At 40.2% G+C, this 16,673-nt stretch overlaps 1 protein-coding gene and 1 non-coding gene across 2 annotated transcripts in view; both read left to right on the forward strand.

Annotated features, from left to right (window-relative positions):
* nox4 (NADPH oxidase 4) overlaps nucleotides 1–16,673 on the forward strand; it is a 33,185-nt gene that overhangs the window by 13,358 nt on the left and 3,154 nt on the right. The window contains exons 6-16 of the mRNA XM_084716630.1: nucleotides 1,102–1,129; nucleotides 1,763–1,835; nucleotides 4,401–4,481; nucleotides 5,597–5,756; nucleotides 7,058–7,222; nucleotides 7,365–7,427; nucleotides 8,184–8,244; nucleotides 9,830–9,911; nucleotides 12,217–12,336; nucleotides 12,444–12,552; nucleotides 14,964–15,032. Of these exons, the coding sequence (XP_084572756.1) occupies nucleotides 1,102–1,129; nucleotides 1,763–1,835; nucleotides 4,401–4,481; nucleotides 5,597–5,756; nucleotides 7,058–7,222; nucleotides 7,365–7,427; nucleotides 8,184–8,244; nucleotides 9,830–9,911; nucleotides 12,217–12,336; nucleotides 12,444–12,552; nucleotides 14,964–15,032 (1,011 nt within the window). The remainder of the gene's footprint in view (nucleotides 1–1,101; nucleotides 1,130–1,762; nucleotides 1,836–4,400; nucleotides 4,482–5,596; nucleotides 5,757–7,057; nucleotides 7,223–7,364; nucleotides 7,428–8,183; nucleotides 8,245–9,829; nucleotides 9,912–12,216; nucleotides 12,337–12,443; nucleotides 12,553–14,963; nucleotides 15,033–16,673) is intronic.
* On the forward strand, nucleotides 15,753–15,824 carry trnad-guc (transfer RNA aspartic acid (anticodon GUC)). The gene has a single exon. It is a non-coding gene; the product is annotated as a tRNA-Asp (tRNA).

The following is a 16,673-nucleotide window of genomic DNA, read 5'->3' on the forward strand; positions in this document are numbered from 1 at the left end:
GAAACAAACTAAGGCATGCTTGAAACATGCCGTCTGACTACATCTGAAAGCAATAGCCTTTATTGATTGATTGATCCTTCTCTAAGCCCCTCCTGCAAAGAGAAACTGTCCAATCATAGATTAGCAACCATAACAAGGGTGTTGCAGGCCTGTCAAGCTTTGCATTTCTCTCCTTGGTGAAAAATGAGCGATACTCTGTGTCTCATGAGTTTGGGTGGTGGCATCTTTTTGTATGTTTCATAAACATAGAACACAAGCACATGTTTGGGGGGGGGGTGGATCAAATGCTGTCTCTGTCTGCTCTAACATAAGATGCGAACATTAGCATGTCAGGCTAACTAACACAAGAACCAGAACATTTCCAATACCAAAATCTTCACTTGCCTCCAGATACTTTGTTCATATGCAGATATCTGTTAGTGTACTGATGCCTTAACCTTGAAGGTCCAGTGTGTAAGATTTACTAGGATTTATTGGCAGAATATGGCAGGAATGGAATATAGTATTTGCTGAATAAATGCTTAGGAGTATTATTATTATGTGTGTTTTCATTAGTGTATGATGACCTGAAAATAAGAATTGTTGCATATTTGTTACCATAGAATGAGCTGTTTATCTACAAAGGGAGCGAGTCTTCTTTCATGGAGGACGCCATATCGGACCGCCATGTTTCTACAGTAGTACAGAATGGACAAACCAAACGCTGGCTCTTGATACAGCCTTTTCACAAAACTGTAGTTTCTCTTACACAGAGGATGAGACAAAGTGTTAGCAATTTGCAGGCTTTCTGTACGATGCCACTAAATCCTACACACTGGTCCCTCACCCCCCAGTCACCCCTTTGAGGAGTGAGGAAAGCGTCTGCTCCTTCCAAAAATGTCCTCATGTTGAAGCAGCAGTTGGTAAGGAGGAGGAAATTAGGAATGAAATCACCTGCTAAAGCGATTGGTTGGAATGAAGCCTGCAGACTGTTTTCTCTCCATAGTATGTACCAGACTGCAGCTGCAAGACCTGAAACTCAAATTAGTCCTCACAAAAATAGACATAGGGGATTACACACACAAACAATTATTTGTTTTTTTTTGTGTGTTTCCTTCCCAGGACCCCAAGCTGATCATTCTGACTACAAGTAAGAAGCATTGCTCTTTCTTACGCAGTGCATGTGTAGTACTTGTGTAGCAGTATAGGTGGTAAATGTGTTACAGATTAGAGTGGCTTTATTCCAACAAGAGAGCAGGAAATCATGCTGTGTTTGCTGTGATTAGTCTTCTCTTTCTCTCGCTTTAAACATCATCCCTGTATTTCTATTTTTAGTTGGTAGAATAAGTCAGTTAAAGGGGCAGTTCACCCCAAAATCAAGAATTTTTCCCCCAGGCCTGTAGGGCTATTTATCCATCTACATTATTTGTGGTCTGAGTGTTGTTGTGAGTTTTGGAGTTGTCTGTCTGCCTTCTCTCCAGTGTAATTCCACTAAATGGCGCTCGGCTTGTGGTGCTCAAAGCACCAAAATAATTACAGACACCTTTCTACTCGATTTCCAGAACTTGGTCTGAAGGGATAAACAGCAGTACAGGGTAGAGGAAAAATATGTATTTTTTGATTTTGAGGTTGAATTGCCACTTTAAAGTTAAATCAGTTGTTTCAGTTTTCTAAATGTAATAATGTTGGGATATCAGAGAGTGAGCAGACATCTCTTTGGATGGTGTCCTGGGATGTTAACTTGACTTTGTCTCTGCTCTCTGATTGGCTGATTTCTCTTTAGTCCCAGGAGTCACAGGTGTCCTGTTGGTTCTCATTCTCTTTCTGATGTTCACGTCCTCCTCCTACTGCGTACGGTAGGTCAAACCAAACCACCATAGTTTGTTTGTGTTTGTTATCTGTTGTGTCATGGACGTATTAAGGGAGGTGGATACAGTTTGGCAAGTGCTGAATAGACAGCCATTTGAAAAAATGCTCTCAAAGTATGGAAAATCAATTTTTATGTGTGCAAAATCATCAAAGTAATGTCTGCGGGCTGTACATGTGAAAGAAAACTGATTTGTTTGCTGTGTGAAATCAGTGGGAGCCATATTGGACCCTGGGACACAGTCCTCGAAATGCAACATTGTCTTTTGTGTTTATATATATGTGCATTTGCTTCTGTGTTTGCCTCTGTCTCTTGTGTCTTGTCATGTCTGTTCCCCCTTTTGTCTTTGTGTGTGCACTGTAAAAACAGTCTACTAGAAAGAATTCAAATATTCTTAAAATATAATCACATGTGATGCAAATGAGACTGTTTTAGTATACCCATATGTGTAAGAGAGAGAGAAATGCAAGATAGCAGCCATGAGCAGACATGCTAACAGAGGTCTGTTACCGAGCAAATCCACACTAAGTGTTCCACTCACAGCTCTGTCATTACTGAGGTCATAGTGGGTCACCCACTCTGCATGTGTCTGTGTGTGTATGTTAACTCGTGCAGGTGTGTGAGACCTGAAGTATGTGTGTGCCTGTGCTCTCTTTGCTTTCTTCAGTAATTGAACAGAGGATAAGAGGCTTTTCCAGACCCCTCAAGGCTTTAGATAAGCGTTTGGGTGAGTGGTTGGAGTGGTGGGATGAAGGCTGCCGCCCACCACAAGAATACCTACGTAATGAGTCACAATGATCCAGTGATGTTAACACACATTAATGCTCAGTGTTATTAACACATTCTGTGAGCTGCAATAATTTACCCTTTAACATCATTGCTAATTACATACTTTTTTGTTAGCGTTTAGCGGTTAGCTTTTGTTTGATAAAACAGCTTGTAGCCAGACGGGAAATGTCAGGGGAGCAAAGGACCATGGGCTTGAATCAAACCCATGGCTGCTGCTGAGGAAATACATCCTCTACCAACTGAGCTACTGAGGCACCTTCAGAACAGTACAACAGTAAAGTAGCATAAAACATTGCTGTTTTAAAATACAGTGAAAATTAGCACAAAACAGCAGCATTAGCTTTATATCTAAAATACTTAACTTCAATCATAATGTTAACAAAAGGAAGCAGAAATAAATCAAATAACGTAAAAAATCAAAAATGCATTAAACAATATTCTGTATAATTTCTGCATTAAAATGTCTGAAAAGATTAGACCTACAGTATGTTATATATTTTGTTGAGTTGTGTACTTACATTGTCCTAAATGTTTCAAACAGTGGTCCAACCCAGAGAAATCTGTAATTTATTCAAGGTAACAGTGCATTTCCTGCTAGCTGCTAGCCGCTATTACTTCCCCAGAAACTTGGGATACGTTGTTTACATCAGAGAAAGGGGAGGCAAGTTGGCGAATGAAACTAAACGTAACGTGAATAAAAACGTTAATACATTACCTCGTCCTTGAACATGATTTCTGCCTGAGTCATGTTGGACAGACTTTAATCTCCAGTGCTGATCCCACGCTACTACATGATGTCATCTACCGCGTTATTTGTTATTGGTTTAACGCAAGTGAGACTCCTAGTGGCAGACTTTACATATTGTGAATAATAGCTATGTATCTCTGGAAGTTATCATACTTCATTTCAATCGAAATGTTAGTTTCTCTAACGTCTTTATTTTATTTGGAAAGGTTTCCCAAAGAACGCTGTTAAGATTAATTTCACTGCATTTGCCCATGACTCATACATAATTTGTTGTCACTCACTGACTAACCTAATCAAAGTGACTCCTGTCTGTCCAAAACACTGAAAAAATGTGGCATTAATTCTGACATGTTATGAATTGAAGGGCTTTAAATGTAAGCCAGTCATAAAATGTGTTTTCATTGAATCAAGTGTGTGAACTCTTTATTGACAAAAGAAGAAAGAACACCCCGGGCTGTTGTTTTGCTTGTATAATTGGTCATTTAATGCTGGGTTCGTGGTTTTCAGCTAAGTCTATTGTTTTGTGTATTACAACACCAGTCTATGAAAAACTGCACTCTAAATTTGGCAGCAAATCTAAGAGCAGTTTCAGATTACGAGGCAGTACTCGCCAAACTGGGGTCAACACATACATTTTGATTTAAAATGCACTGTGTTGCTCAGTTCCTGTTATGTCTCTACAGAATCAAGAAATAAACATGAAAGAAGTTGCAGTCAAAGAGGATGAAAACGGGGTTTGATGATGTTCATTGTTTGTTGTGTTTATGGGGGGGTCGTCGTGTGTAGTGACCCCTTTAATACTGACCTCTGATGTCCTGCTTACTCAGGCTCTGAGCGGGGGAGTCTGTGCGTCTGGTCCTGAACAAACTTGCTTTCTTCTTTTGTTGTCTCTGCTCGTTTTGTGTCTCTCAGCCTCCTGTTTCCTTATGTCATGTCACAATGTTATTATTATTACATTTACATCAATTTTTTTGTTTTTTGTCTCCTTTTTAAAACATCCTTGCTATCCGTTTTTAGGGTGTCAAACTATGAGATCTTCTGGTACACACACAACCTCTTCATTGTCTTCTACATCATCCTCATGGTGCACATGGTCGGGTAGGTCTCAGGCCATTGACGGCATCATAAATCTATGTGTGTGTGTGTATGAGAGTTTATTTCTGTGTGAGTCAGTGAATTTTTCTGCACTCTTGTTATATTTTGTCTCCATCTACTCCAGAAGTCTAGATAAGAGTCTGCTTCACATATGAATGTCAGCAAATATTGAAGACTCCTACTGATGTCTGGAGACATTTATAACTTTTTATCAGCAACTTCAGACTCACTGACAAAACAACTATCCTCTTGTACACTTTCATCTTCATTTCAAGAAACCACACAGTGTTTTATTAATATACTTCACTAAAACAACATGTCATGTTATTGACCTATTCAGCATAAAAAGTCATTTATTTTCTTGTTCTGACAAAATGAAAGTGTTTGTGTTTGAAAGTTTTTCCAGGGAAATTAGTGTGCGGGAATTTGTTTACTCACCTTCACTGACAGTCAGCCAACTGCAGAACCAGGGTTTGCTTGTACATGCCTGTTCTCTTTGTGCAGTGTTTTGTTGTGTTATATTTAGTGTGGCTGAGTCTCGATAACTAACAACCTGTCAAACGGCAGCATTTGGTTTTGATATTTTCTTGATGGTAATTCGTCATTCTGAACACACAAAAACATACACAGGCGTGTTCCCAGAAAAAAGTGTATTCTGGGAATTTAAAGGGATTAAGATTACTGCTGCCTTGACCTGTTAGTTTGCTCATGTTATTGTGTGGCTTCAGTGCTTTAAAAGGATAGTTAGGATTCATTGAAGTCACACAATAACACAAACTAACAGATCAATGGATTTCACCAATGGAGTCTGGTTGAACGAGAGAGAGCAATATTTGGCTTATATAACGGCAGTTTCCTGTTACAACAGGCTGTCTGACAGAAAACCAAACAGTGAAACTAGTCTAAATATAGCGTACAATTAAATGCATATTCATTTTTTTTTTAGATGGGCCTTTTTTTCTTTTAAGCTGTAAAAAATGATCAAAGTACTCCTATTGGATACATTCAGTACTTGGATGTGACTTTATGGTCATTTTCAATAACCATAGTACCTCTGAAATCTTAAAGTGTACACTAAAATAACCAAACATCACCTTTCTTCTTGTATTTTCCACCAGTGGAGCTCTGAAGTTTCAGACCAACATAGAGGCCCACCCTCCCGGCTGCCTCAGAGCTAATCAGAGCAGCGCAGAGCAGCAGGGTGAGGAGCTGGAGCAGGGTGAGGATGAAGAGAGGAGGTGCAGAGAGGAGGCTCACTTCCAGCCCCACTATCCCCAGGTCTGTGTGTGTGTGTGTGTGTGCAAATGTCTATTACATGTATTGTGGCATTTCCATTTATTTATGTGCGTGTTTGTTCCTGCCTCTAAGTGTGTGTCTGTGTTGTAGTGGGCGTGTAAGTGTGTCTTGAGTATTTGGGAAGTGTTGGAGGGAGTTGGTCCCATTTATTAGAGGTGTAGTGCCGTAAGGGAGGGGCAGGCATCCTCTCCTCTACATCAAGGCCTGTGTTTGTGTGTGTTTCTTCCTGCGTGTGTGATTATGTGTTTGCACATGGTCGTTAAGCAACGAGCCGGTTCCATAAAATCCCCCTTAAACCTGATTGTGCTCTGCAGGCTTTATGGGAGCTGTGAGCAATTAGTCTGCTACAGGTAACTGCCAGGAAGAAACAGAAACACTACGTACGCTGAGACAGAAAGAGAGATCTCACATTATGATGAATATATTCTCTTTGGCTGAACTCCCTTGAGTTTTTGTGAAGCAAGTTCGGGCAATTACAAATCTTCAGGAAGCAACAACCGATACAACCAAAGTTTCCAGTATCAAGGCTAACGCTGCACTTTTTTCATATTGCACAGACTATAATTATGAGCAGCCTAGTGGGAAAAACCTTCAAGTCGGCCTCCTAGTTGTAATTTCGTGTAGGAATTTCTAATTAACCGTGTTCACTTGGCAATTACATCTAAATTAAACCCAAATTTAATGCTAATGCAATCAGTTTAGCCAATTTAAAAGGGCACTGTCTTTTGTGCCTGTATTCAAATATGTAGCACAGTGACTAATTTATGCTTAATTTTCATTTATCTGGTGTGTGTGTGTATAAGGCAAGCAATAAGGGTAACTGTCCTGGCGAAGCGTGAAGGTTTTGCCTTCCAAAAATGGTGTGAACGCTGCATATCATATGCGAGCATATTTCTAGCAAGCCTGTTTACACAAGCTGATGTGCTGAAATATTTGATGCTAGATGTTCATCACTATAAACTTTCAGTTGCTTGGAACAAGATGAGGAAGAATCCAGCTTTTCTTCAGTGGATATGATCCATGAAAGCTGCAACCTCTCTGCGGGTCCGTGCAGAGAAAGGTATTATTGGTACCAATCTCATCAGCTCTGTGCAGTGTCGTGCAGCCCGCCATACAACTTCCTGACAGACTTAGTAACTTTAATATTATACCAGAAATCTGTTGAGCTATTAAAGAAAGTTGAGCAAGTTTGCCACAGGCTACCTACCTACCTCCATCACCTTTTTGTGTTATGATGTAGAAAGTCTCAGTAGTAATTTGTGTTTCTCTGTGTATTTTTGTAGACCTGGCTTTGGGTGTCCGGTCCTCTCTGTCTTTACTGTGCCGAGCGTTTCTACCGCTACATCCGGAGCTGTGACCCTGTTACCGTAGTGACAGTCATCAGGCATCCCTGTAACGTCATCGAGCTGCGCATGCTGAAGAAGAACTTCAAAGCTCGTCCTGGACAGGTATTTAATCACATGATGTGTTTGAGGACAACATAAATTCCAGTCCTGTAAAGAAGTGTAGTTTGCATCTGATGAGTTCTTTCTTCTGTGCTTTTCTCTCCACCCCCCATCCTCTCTTTCCTCCCCTCTGTCTCTCTCTTAGTATATTGTTCTTAACTGTCCAGGTGTCTCTTCATTTGAGAACCATCCCTTCACGCTAACAACAGTAAGACTTTATGCAACACATTCCTCACTCGTGACACAATGCAAACACACAGTCTATACACACACATTCACTCACTCACACACACACACACACACACACACATATGTTTTTACAGTTTCTTAAACTTTGTTCCCCCTGGCAAGGAACATGTAGTTCTTTGTCTCCGTCAACATCCCGCCCTCCTCTACCGGCGACTGAGTGACAGCTGGGTTGTCCAGTCATATTCTGTTTCACATTGTTTATTGACGTTTTCAGATTTAGTCCAGACTGTTTGAGACAAAAGCAGAAGATGTAGAAACTTTCTGCTAAGACAGCATACAGGGAGGGACTCACACTCATTCACACACGCTTGCTCATGAAGAGACACACACACACACACACACACACACCGACCGCAGTATGTGCATGCCTATGCCTGGTGTGTATGGAGCTTTGAGGAGGAGGGCAGAGAATCACACTGACAGAGAGCAGACAGACCCCTGAGGCTAGTAACGCCGTCTGCCAACAGGAAGGCTGTGTGTGTTCATGAGTGTGTGTGTGTGTGTGTCCATGTGTGTGTGTATGTGTGTGTGTGCATTGTCAAATGTAATGAAAAGAGTTGTAGCTAGGTACTGTATGTGTCCACTGTGTGTGTGTGGCAGTTGCACGTGTATGTGACCGTGCTTTCCAACAACTGAGTGTGTGTTTACTTGTGTGTACGTGTGTGTGTGTGTGCATTTTGTTGTGACTCACTGTCTGCTGTCTAACTTCTCGCAGTGTCCCACAGAGAACAAGGAAACTTTTGGCATCCATCTCCGAGTCGTGGGAGACTGGACTGGTGGGTAGACACACACGCACACGCACACACACACACACACACACACACACACACACACACACACACACACACACACACACACACACACACGCCAGCAGAAACACACAGACAGAAGGACAGACAAATATACACACTCTCTGCTGCCTATCAGAGTTGACAGGACAGAAGTCATTCTGTTTTGTCCTCCTCTCTGGAGAGGATGCATTTCCTAAAAAAAATACATTTTTATGTGTGTGTGTCTCACTCATATCTTTTCTTATCTTCGTGTGTGTGTGTGTGTGTGTGTGTGTGTGTGTGACTTCTTTACCGGAGGCCAGTATGGTTCCCACAGTTTTATTGTCTCAGTGGAAAACTGTCTATGACATGAATGAAGACTCACACAATACACGTTTTCTCAACATTTACAGCAGTGGTTCTTAAAGTGGGGTTGGGGACCTCCATCAAAAAAAGGAATAATTTATTTAAATTGTAACTCTAGTTATAAGTAACACAACGACAGAATGTCGATTATTTTGGTCACGGGTTTCATTCACTCTCTGTGATAAAACATCTAAAAGCAGAAATCAGATGTGGGACACTGGGATAAAATGGAGCTCTGTGGACTAATTTGTGTCAATCTAGGGGTCCTTGACATGAAAAAGTTTGAGAAACACTGATTTACAGGGCTCATGGGACTTCACTTAAAGGGACAGTTCACCCCAGAATTAAAAATACATATTTTTCCCCTGGCATGTCGTGCTGTTTATCCATCTAGATTTTTTTTGTTATGAGTTGCAGACTTTTCGAAATATTGTTTCTAGAGATGTCTGTTTATCTCCAGTATAATTGAACTAAATGGCTTTCAGCTTATGGTGTTTAAAGCACCAAAAAGTACATTTAAAATATTCAAAAACAAGTGTCTCTTTATTGTTTACTGGTTTGAACAGTGTTATTTAGGAACTACTTTCTTTGTAGAAGTAAGGAAGTAGTTCCACCATGAAACTGGAAAAAATATGTCTCTTTGATTTTGGAGAGAACTGTCCCTTTTTGTTTAAAAAACTGAAAAACTGCAGTAGCTTTATTTTTGGTTGTTTTTCACTTCTAAAACCTTCTGTTTTAAAGGCACAGGCACTCAGACTTTAAATGCCCTTACAGTGTGTCAGAGAAAAGGAAATTATGTCACTGCACCAGCAAAATCACTTTCTTTTGTCTTGCACTTTTTTGTTATTTGACTGCATCAGCTGTGTTGGTATGTAGCCGATTCAAAAGGGACTTGCTGCTAGAGGAAGCTGTGGCCTTTGGGAGCGTGCGACATATGCAAGAATGTGTACACTCATTTCCACTGGCTACTGTACATATCCACGAACAAATGCTTTCAGAACACAGGAAGGGAAGTTGGGCTGTTTGTGTTGGCCCCTTAACTGCTGTGACCACATGTTGTAAGGAAAACACTTGAATTGGATCGTATAGATACCTCTAAATAGGGCAGTAATTGTACAGCCCTAATGTATGCATTAAAATCTTCATGACATGTCCATTCTTAGAAAGTTAGATCAGTGGATAATACAATGTGAAATTGCTAAAACCTTCCCTCCTGTCTCCTCAGAGCGTTTCACACAGCTGTTACTTCCTGAACCAAGGATAGACTTGGAGATCCTTCCCATGGTGCAACAGAGGAGATACCCCAAGTACGTATCTCTGTGTGTGTGTGTGTGTGTGTGTGTGTGTGTGTGTGTGTGTGTTTGATGTGGCTGACATGATTTCCCATGAAGGCTCTGAATCACACAGGGGTCAGAGGTTTTGACCTCCTGACCTCTGACCCCGTGCTCTTCCTGCTCTGTGTGAGAGATAGGCAGAGATAGAGACGGAGATGTTTGTTTGAGAGTTTGTTTTGTGACAGTAAACCAGAGCTAAACAAACAATCAACCCCCCCCCCCAACCTCCACACCCACGCTGTTAAGGGGGCGGTGAGGTGAGGTGTGCAGTAATGTCCACTTATGGCCACAAGAGTTAGGGTTAATTTCCATTTACTGCTATACTGCAGACAGTGTATGTACATGTATATTAAATTGCACAAATTCACAGTAGTGGAAAGAGTACTTAAAATCAAGTAGAAGTACTATTACTGAAACTTTACTCAAATACAAGTGAAACAACTGGCATTAAAATACTTCAGTAAAAACACAAAGTAAATTACACAGAATATTAGTGACTTTATAACTGCTGATGTTTCATGTATTATCAACATCAGGCAGGTTTCTTCAGATCTTTGGTGCTGTTCTGCTCAGCGGCCTCAGTCACCTCTCCACACCTCTGCCTGATGCAGTGTTTTTTTGTTTTTTCTTTCATTTCCATGTCATTATTTTCATTTGCCAGTTCAGCCTTATTGGCCACAAAAATGCAGATGAAATGTTTGGATATTCAGTGAAATGGTAATCCTACCCAGTGGTGAATTTCGATTTTAAAAAGTTATTAAGTAGATTACAGTGATTATAGTGTAATAGTACTGATAATGAAACAAAAAATAAAAATAATGGTAATAAGTTTAACAGCTGTTTATAACGGTCATTTGTCTAAATTAAGTTAATCCCTTTATCCCAAAAACAAAAATCCACTACTCTGAAAATACAAACTCTGAAGTTTGAGTTCAGTGGCTCACTGCCTGCCAGATTCCATTAACATACTGCTTAGTTTAACTGTTATAAACATCTACTCCCTCTAAAAGATTATTAATGATTTCTTATGACTCATAAACAGACACTTATCATTCAGCAAATATTCCACATTAATTTGAGCTCTGATTAATGTGAAACAAGCAAACTAGAACAGTTATTCCGGTCTGGAATAGAAACACCGTGGCTGTAGCATTCAACTTAGCATGTTTCCTAAATCTCTGATGACATCATGGGAATTTTATGATACATTCTAGTTAATATATGATTTTACAGATTTATCCTAAATTATTTTATTTTATAATTTTTTAATATCTGCAGTCAGGTTCATCTCTGTGTGTCCTAAACAGAAACAGGTTCAAAACATGTTTGGCCAAGCTTAGCACGAAGACTGGAAGGTAAAGGTAAAGGTTATATAGAGAACAATGTACAGTGAGACTCTGCATTTAATCCATCCATATTACAGTAGGAGCAGTGGGCAGCTGCTGTGTAGCAGCCAGGGACCAACAGTGGTTCTAAGCCACCACCTTTGTCAGGTTTACTGACAGGTAGATTGACATAACATACATGTTTTGATGGCAGAGGAAACTGGAGCACCCAGAGGAAACCCACGCAAGTACGGAGAGAACATGCAAACTCCACACAGAAAGGCCCTGCTGCAGCCAGGAGTCGAACCCAGGGCTAAACGCTGCACCACCCGACTAGGAAAAATCTAACTGTGCCACATCATAAGTGTGAAAAAAAAAAAGACGTTACAATAACTGCAAAGCTGTCAAAACGTTATTTTATTTTTTTATGCAGCGTTTTTGGCCATGAATTAAAAAATTCTCACAAGTGTTACTGCGATCACAGCGCTCTGCTGTGATTATGTGACAGTTACACTGAGCCAAGCCTCACTTGGCCCAGTGGAGGGTGTTGGGGTGTGTAAAGACCTGCTGCATTACCAACTGTTTTCTGGGCTCAATTTAAAATTTTCATGTGCAGCATGGGATTATCTGAGCATATTTGAGTATACATTCTTAATGCCAAGAAATGTTTGAGTTTGATTCTGTTCAGTCATTTTGTATCTGTGTGTGTGTGTGTGTTTTCTCAATCACGCAAGTGTTTGAGCAGCTGTTACAGAGATGACGGGTGTGTGTGTGTTTGGGGGATAGCTTACTGTCTGTCTCTTCACACGCCCAGACTGTGGGATTTCAAATGCAGGATGCTGATCTGCTTGTGTGTGTGACCCTGAGGGGAAAGTATGAATATGTGAGTGTGCGTTTGTCCAGTTTTTTTGGATAACAGTCTTTTGTGTTTTTTGGCCACGTTGTATGATAAGGCTTTACGTGGACGGCCCATTCGGAAGTCCATCAGAGGAAGTGTTCAACTACGACGTCAGTCTTTGTGTTGCCGGTGGAATAGGAGTCACACCCTTCGCCTGTGTGCTGCATGCTCTGCTGTGAGTTATGAAATAACAAAAATCATATACAGACAACTAATGAGCAGTTTGAGTACTGAGTATTTGTATGTTGCTTGTTCCTTTCTTTCTCCCTCTGGTGCGCGCAGTGACGGCTGGACAGGTTTCAGGTTGCAGAGGTTGTACTTTGTGTGGGTCTGCAGGGAACTACAGTCCTTCTACTGGTTTGCTGAGCTGTTGTGTGCCGTGCATCACAAGGTCAGGACAAAATCTGCATGTTGTTGCCTACAGTCATGGTCTGTGTATTATATACAGTAGAAGCCACTTAGCACACCCTGTGTTTGGAGAAGCAGAAAGGAGTACCGGCATGGAAGCAAAGCAATGTACGGCTGTGGACAGGGTCTGCTGCAAGACATATTTTAAGCCACTTAAAAAGGTGTCACTTTAAGTGTACCCTATATTAAGAATATTTTTTCTGCTTTACCTTGTTGTCAGGCAACCTTTTCTGACAGGAAATGGTCACTATACAAGCCAAATATTGCACTTTTCAAACTTTCCAAACTCCACAGGCAAAATCAGTCATTTTACGTCTCAGAACACGAGAGTCGCAGGTCCACTGATCAGTTAGTTTGTGTGACTTCTGTGTTTTAAAAGCATAGTTTACATTTCACTTAAGTCACACAATAACATAAAAAACAGATCGAGGCAGTGGTAGACCAGCAGCTCCTATGTCCTGTGAGATACCTTTTTAAATGACTAAAAGACATTTTGTCCACAGCAGTTCATTGCTTAGCTTCCACGCTGGTGCCCCTCCTTGCTTCTCCAAACTGGGGTCGTAACTGATTTTCATCCACTGTAGGTAAATACGCTGACTAACCATAAGTATATTATACAACCTCACATCAAATAATCTGAACTATCCCTTTAAAACATGTTAGAAGTGAAACTGAATTAAAACGGGTTCATAATTAGGGTCTGAAAACTGTTCGACCAGCGTTCATTGTCTTTGATTGCTCGAATGTCAGCATTATTTCAGAAGATTCACTTTCTGTTGACACTGTTGGCTTGACACAAGCCAGTTTACCGGCAAAGATAATCCACAGGCCACAGGCTGTTGGGGTTAGCGACTTTCCATCCCTGTGTGTGTGTGTGTTGGCTCACAGTCAGGTCAAAGACAGTTTTCTGAGTTTTAAGGGGAAGAGGAAGGTCAGGGGTTAAAAGCGTAAAAGACCGCAGATAAGCAGTGGAGTCATTACTGTGGCACCTGTGCTTTTAAAGTCTCTTTACAGTAAAACAAAGTTAGTGTACAAATGTGGATAGATTGAGTAAAAGCACTCATTATGACATGATATGAACCTCTGCGTAGCTCTAACTCTGTTTAGTGTTAATGTGTAGATTGAAGTCCATCATTTTCTGACTTTTACCTTTATCGGGGAAAATTAAATAAACATGCACTTCAGTTATTGCAACATTTTCTTTCAAATTCTGCTAGATAGTTTATTTTTATTTCTGTGTCATGTCAAACATCTGGCCCATCCCAAACAAGACACCGCCATATTACAAAATGCACTTTTTTTTTTGTAATACAATCCCAAGTCCAAAAAAGTTGAGAAGTTGTGTAAATCATAAATAACAACATAATGCAATGATTGGTTAGTACATTTCTACTGTATTTAACTGACTACAGTACAAAGACAAGATCCTGAACTTGCTTGTTTTTTGTAAATATACTCTAATTCTGAATTTTATGCCTGCAACACCTTTCAAAGAAGTTGAAACAAGGGACTGGGAAAATTGTGGAAAGTTGAAAAAACACCTGTTTGGAACATTCAAGCAGTAAACAGGTTAACTGGTAACAGGTGATGATGTCATGATCGGGCTGAAAAGGCTCAGTCAGTCACAAGCGTGGATGGAGTGAGCGTCACTCGTTTATGAAAAACTGCATGGCGAATAGTCCAACAGTTATAAAATAAAACAATATTTCTCAACACGAAACTGCAAGGAATTTAGGGATTTCAACATCTACAATCCATAATATCATGAAAAGATTCAGACAATCTCTGCACGTTAGGGGCAAGACTGAAAACACTGAATGCCTGTGACCTTTGACCTGTTAAGTGGCACCACATTAAGAATTTCATTAAAAACCCACATAATTGTATAAAGGATAATATGTGGGCTCAGGAACATTTAAGAAAACTGCTGTCGATAAATGAAGACATAGTGTGCTGTGACCTGATGCTGTTTCTTTGTTATGACCTGCTGAGAGACTACAGATTCAAATTAGCTTTAAGCTTCATGCGATGTATCAAATTATGACATTTGTGTTTGAAACACAATCCCTTTTAAATAAAACAAATAATTAATGTATTATTGATCATAATAATTTCTTTATCAATCAAAGAACATTTTACATAAACAGTATTATTATTATTAAACCATATTATGTTTTTGAGGTGATATGAGTAAAATTAAGAAAGAAAAAATTAAATGTCAAGTTTATTATCTGGTTCATTGTATCTAACGCCATCTTGAGGTAGCTAGTAATTTTGCCTCTCCTATTTCAAAGAAACCAAAGGAATGATTGTTGCATAAATATAAATTTGTTGAATTAAACCAAATGTATCACAGAACAACTGAACACTGACATTTCTGTGTTTGTTATTTAGCTTTGGCAGGAAAACAGACCAGACTACTTCAATCTGAGACTGTACATCAGTCAGACAGACAACCTGCAGGTAGGGGTGACACACACACACACACACACACACACACACACACACACACACACACACACACACACACACACACACACACACACACACACACAGCTTAACATTTTATGTTCTTCTGCTTCATTACCTCTTCATGATCCAGTGTTTGTTAGTCTTTAAAAACTTCCCCCACTAGAGGGCAGTATATGACAGAGAGAGACACTAAAGTCTACTCTTGACTGGATTGTTGGTCTCTTGTTCTCTGTTCTCGCTTTGAACTCTAAAGCATTTATTTTGCCTCATTGCTTCACTGTGTGCACTTCTCTAATGATTCTCTTGTTTCAAACTCAAACTGACATTTTCTCTTTGTGGTAAACAGCCATTACCATTAATGCATTACAGTAATTTTTATTTCTACTGTCCTACAAACATTTTGTCGGTACGATTATTAAAGACTGATCAAGAATTAAGTAATTTACTTCATATTGAGAGAAATGCTTACCATAGATTTTTATTGATTTTGGGGCTTTTTAAAAAAAATCATACTGTAAATAGCTGTTAATATTTCCATTCTATAAAACTATTCCTGTCCTTAAGATCAAGTCAAACTCTTGACGAAACTGTTAAAATATCAGCTCTATAATGGGATCATATAGAAAAACCAACCTATATCTCGTTTCCACAAAAATGCGTCTTGTCTCACTGCTTCCTATTTATATGGTCATGTGATTCTGGATGAACAACTCCTCGTTAGTATAGTGGTAAGTATCCCCGCCTGTCACGCGGGAGACCGGGGTTCGATTCCCCGACGGGGAGAGTTAACACTTTTTAAAAGCTCGCTGCTGGTTCACTGATTCACTGCGGCGTTTACGAGAAGCCGTAAAACCGGTCTGTCATGATTCATCGGCGTGTCAGAGGAAACAGAGCTGCTGTGAGTGAAGTATGCTGAGCACAACATGTAATCTATTTATTTTCGTCCATTTTTATGCAATCTGCAAATGCTCCAACTCTTGCTCTGCGCAGACATCCAGGTTAATTGTTCCTGGTTTGTAAGTTGGTAAAGGCAGGAAATCAGATAACACCACTGGGTGTTACTTCACCCCGCCACAGAAAGATCCTGACCCGTATCAGATCTGCTCTGTGGAAAATGATCAGCTCAAGACTGGTTATGAACCGACCACAAAAACACAGTGACGTAACGGCTCAAGATGGCTGAAGGTATGTGATCGTGGAGAAACTTTGTTACTGAAAGTTCATATTTTAACTCAACAGCCAAACAAATACACCACAACAAATACATACCTTTCAACACTTCTTCAGAAAATTTACGGTCCCACTCCCTCCCCCCGTTTCCCCTCCCCCTCCCCTTCCTCTGCCCTTTGCACAAGCGCGGGCCGAGGCACTTTTTGTTTCCACACTGACAAAGCCAGGGCTGTGTAGAAACACCAGCCAGCAGACCGTGAGGAGATATTCGCTGAATTTGAAAAAAGGAGTATTGGATTACAATCACACACTACGCTTTTTAAACACACATTATGTAAATTCTGCTGCTGGGAGTCCTTCTCACATGAAAACATTTACAAAAGACATAGTTTGATGATATTGTGAATCAGCGTGGGATCGTGAGAGTTGCTGTCTTTTAAACAACCACCATAGCTGATTGAA

This window comes from Lutjanus erythropterus, chromosome 4 (assembly GCF_056507025.1).
Source record: "Lutjanus erythropterus isolate fLutEry1 chromosome 4, fLutEry1.hap2, whole genome shotgun sequence".
NCBI classification, from domain to species: domain Eukaryota; kingdom Metazoa; phylum Chordata; class Actinopteri; order Lutjaniformes; family Lutjanidae; genus Lutjanus; species Lutjanus erythropterus.